At 40.3% G+C, this 3,353-nt stretch overlaps 1 protein-coding gene across 1 annotated transcript in view; it reads left to right on the top strand.

The window, feature by feature from the left end:
• Positions 1 to 3,353, top strand: part of Rnf10 (ring finger protein 10) — a 41,986-nt gene that overhangs the window by 611 nt on the left and 38,022 nt on the right. Inside the window, exon 2 of the mRNA XM_010604176.1 lies at positions 5 to 56. Within this exon, the coding sequence (XP_010602478.1) occupies positions 5 to 56 (52 nt within the window). The remainder of the gene's footprint in view (positions 1 to 4; positions 57 to 3,353) is intronic.

Below are 3,353 nucleotides of genomic sequence, written 5' to 3'. Positions count from 1 at the left end.
ACAGCCGCCCCGCGCCGCCTCGGCGGGGCCCGCCGGCGAGTCTAAACCCAAGAGCGGTAAGAGAGGGTTCACGGTAGTGAGACTACTGCTTTCTCCTCCTGGGTTACCCGGGAACTAGGCTTTCCGTCATAATTCCTACCTCCATTTCCGTGGTTTTCATTTATAATTAAGTTAATCAGCTACGTACCGCTTGATTTACTAGGATTATTGCATTGATACTCAAAACAGCTGGTGAAGTTGGTGCTCCTATCCCTATTTTGCAGATTAGGAAACTGAAATTTCAAAAAAGATAAAATCACCCAGCTAATGTCTGCCTCACAGCAGGAATTAATACCTGGTTTTTCCGACTCCTCAGTCCACGGTCTGAAACCACTAAGTTTGTTCTGTCCTTTAATGTTGAATTAGCATTGGATAGTGTTCCAAGTTTAAACAAGAGGGTGGGGCTCGAGGGCTTTTCAAATTCAATCAAGCCTTATATTTAATAACCTGGCCGCATGGATTCTTCAGTTGAAGAGGATTCTTGTGTTTTTTTTTTTTGTTTTTAATTAATTAATTAATTTATTTTTTTGAGGATTCTTGTTTAAATAGCTTTGTTCCAAGAGCAGATGGGTGGGGATATAGCTCAGGGGCAACGACACTTGCCTCCTAGGGCTTTGTTCCAAACCTAGCGCAGCAAACATACGCAAAAAGAAACAAAACTTGTTAAATAAAAAGCAGATTTTGAGTCCGGCTTGGTGGCACATGCCTGTGATCTCAGCATTCCAGAAGCTAAGCGTAGAGAATCCAGGTTTGAAGGTCAATCTGAAGTAGGTAAGGAGCCCTCTCCCCACAGAAGTACCCCCCTCCCCATGAAGACACTTCTTGATTCGGTGTTTTCAGGTCCAGGCCTTGAATGAGTGTATGATTCCTTACCTGTAAAGGAGCTAGTAGAATATTAAACAAGTGAACTAAGAGCTTAGAAGTGTACCTGACTACCATAATGCACCATAAACATTATACTTATTTTTATGTTAGGCTATGGTGTTGCCTTTTAATAGGAGTTTGTAATTTCTGTAGTCATGCTTTTTAATATTAAGTTACGAACATAACGATGGTAATAGCTGCCATTTATTGAGGGCTTATCATGAACCACACACTGGGCTGGGCTTTATCTCTTATCACTAGCCATCTAGCAAGTCTAGCCTATCTAGCAAGGTGGGATTTTTTCCACTTTAAGGAATAAGGTAAAAGGGTCAGATGTTAGGAGTTGGCAGATTCTGGAGTTCATCATTCTCATCTTATTTTAAAGTGTGTGTGCTAATCTCTGCTGTTTTCATTATATAAGCAATAATAGGAAGCTGTTTTCAGTGAAAGTGGGAATTTGTGGCAAAGGGTATAATGTTTGGAGTTCTCAATGTAGAGGTTCAGTTGTTTAAAATTTTTAGGATTAAAAAACAGGATACTCCCAGATACATACTTGAAAACTGAAGTAGGAGGATCACAAGTTTGAGGTCAGCCTGGGCAATTTATTGAGACCCTGTCTCAAAAAGTAAAAAGCTGGGGATATACCTCAGTGGTAGAGTGCCCATGGGTTCAGTCCCCAGTACTGCAAAACAAACAAAAAAACTAAGACTTACTGGAATTCAGATTTTATCAGCTGGGTGTGACAGACTTGTTTACCTGATGTGCCTGAGGACTTGTGAAGTTTGCTTGTGGAACTCAGGTGGAGATCATTTGTCTTTATCATAAAGCAGGAGCCCATTGTAGAGGTCCACACCTAGCCAGTAATCCTAGTATTCTGGGAAGCTGAGGCGAGAGGTTTGAAAGTTCCAATCTAGCCTGGGCAATATTAGCAAGTCCTGGTCTCAAAAAGGGGATGTAGCTCTGTGTAGAGGCTCTCGGTTCAACCCCTAGGGCTGCTAAATAAGTACATGAACAAATATCTAAGCAGATTAGTGTGAACTCAGGCCAGGTCAGGAAGTACTACAGTATGCAGACTAATTTTGGTGTGGTTTTACCATAGATCCCTCTAATGTTAGAGGATAGCCAATCCTATTAGTCATTGTTGGGTCGCACTAGAGTAGACTGAGTATTTCTCAAGGTAACTTTTGTACTTTATTCTCAGATGTAGTTTTGAGGATTTGGTTCTCCAATTCAATTCTTTGCCAATTTTTCTACCCCCCTCCTCTTCTTTCTTTAGCGTTTGGAGAAAGGGTCTTGCTGTGTAATCCAACCTGATCTTGAACTCATTATGTAGTCTGTTCTGGCCTTGAACTCATGGCAGTCCTACCTCAAGTGCTGGGATTACAGGACTGCACCTGGCTGTAGGGCCCTTCTTTAAACCAGTGATGCATTCATGAGTCAGCTGCAATAAGTGCCTTAAATTTCTTAGTGAACAGTAGGTGAAATTTTGTGACAGCCCACACATAGCAACAAAAACAGTGAAGTATTTCAGGCATTGTATTTTTGTGGTGTTTTGTTGTTGGTGATGTTTTTGTTTTTTTTTTTTGGTATCGGAAATCGGGTCCCTTGTGCTTCTGATTCAGGGTGGGTCAAGGTGGGCGGCAGAACCACTGAGCTAAATCCCCAGCCCAGTTTTTTGTTTTTTAAGGTTCCTAGGGATTGAATGCAGGACCTTGTGCTTTCGAGGCTGGCGCAGTGCCCCTGAGCTACATCCCCATCCTGTATTTCTGTGTTCTTCTTGACTTTGAGTGTTGATAAGCACAACTATCTGATTACTCAACAGGGTACAGTATTCTGTTACAGTTTAACCAAAGTGAATAATTGTCAGGTCAATATTGCAAATAGTTGTGTAGAATGAGCTTTCTGTTCACTCTGACGTTTAAAGTGATTTTTTTAAATCATTAAATAAAAACTTGTTTGCTTCCCTTTTTTTAACATCAGTTTATTATTTATTTATTTATTTTAGTAGTGGGGATTGAACTCCGGTCCTTGTGCTTACAAGGTATGCGGCAGAACCACTGAGCTAAATCCCTGGCCCTTGTTTACTTTCTTAATTAAAAACTAAGGAAATCATTCACAAAGAATATTTGTTAGGTTTCACAAAATACATAAGTATTCCCTCAGGTGGCATTAATTTTTGTTTAATATGTTTGCTAGAAAGCTTGACTAGGTTTGCCCTTGCCAGTGCCTAGTTTCAGGCTTCTACTATGTACAATATATTCTCTGCAAGGAAGGAAGTTGCTTGTAGCCAAATACTTTACCAACCATGATTTACTGCTTGCATTTAGGGAACAGCTCACATTTAGAAACAAAAGGCAGAACAGGTAGAGATGAGGAAACTCTGGATATTGGCTAATTTTTAAAGCTGAACTGAAAGATAGCAAATTCTGCCTTCTTTTTTTTTTTTTTTT

This window comes from Fukomys damarensis, unplaced genomic scaffold (genome assembly GCF_012274545.1).
Source record: "Fukomys damarensis isolate Sample0158 unplaced genomic scaffold, DMR_v1.0_HiC HiC_scaffold_12, whole genome shotgun sequence".
Classification (NCBI taxonomy): Eukaryota; Metazoa; Chordata; class Mammalia; order Rodentia; family Bathyergidae; genus Fukomys; species Fukomys damarensis.
Note: the sequence above shows the minus strand (reverse complement) of the source record. Positions and strands in the feature narration are given on the sequence as shown.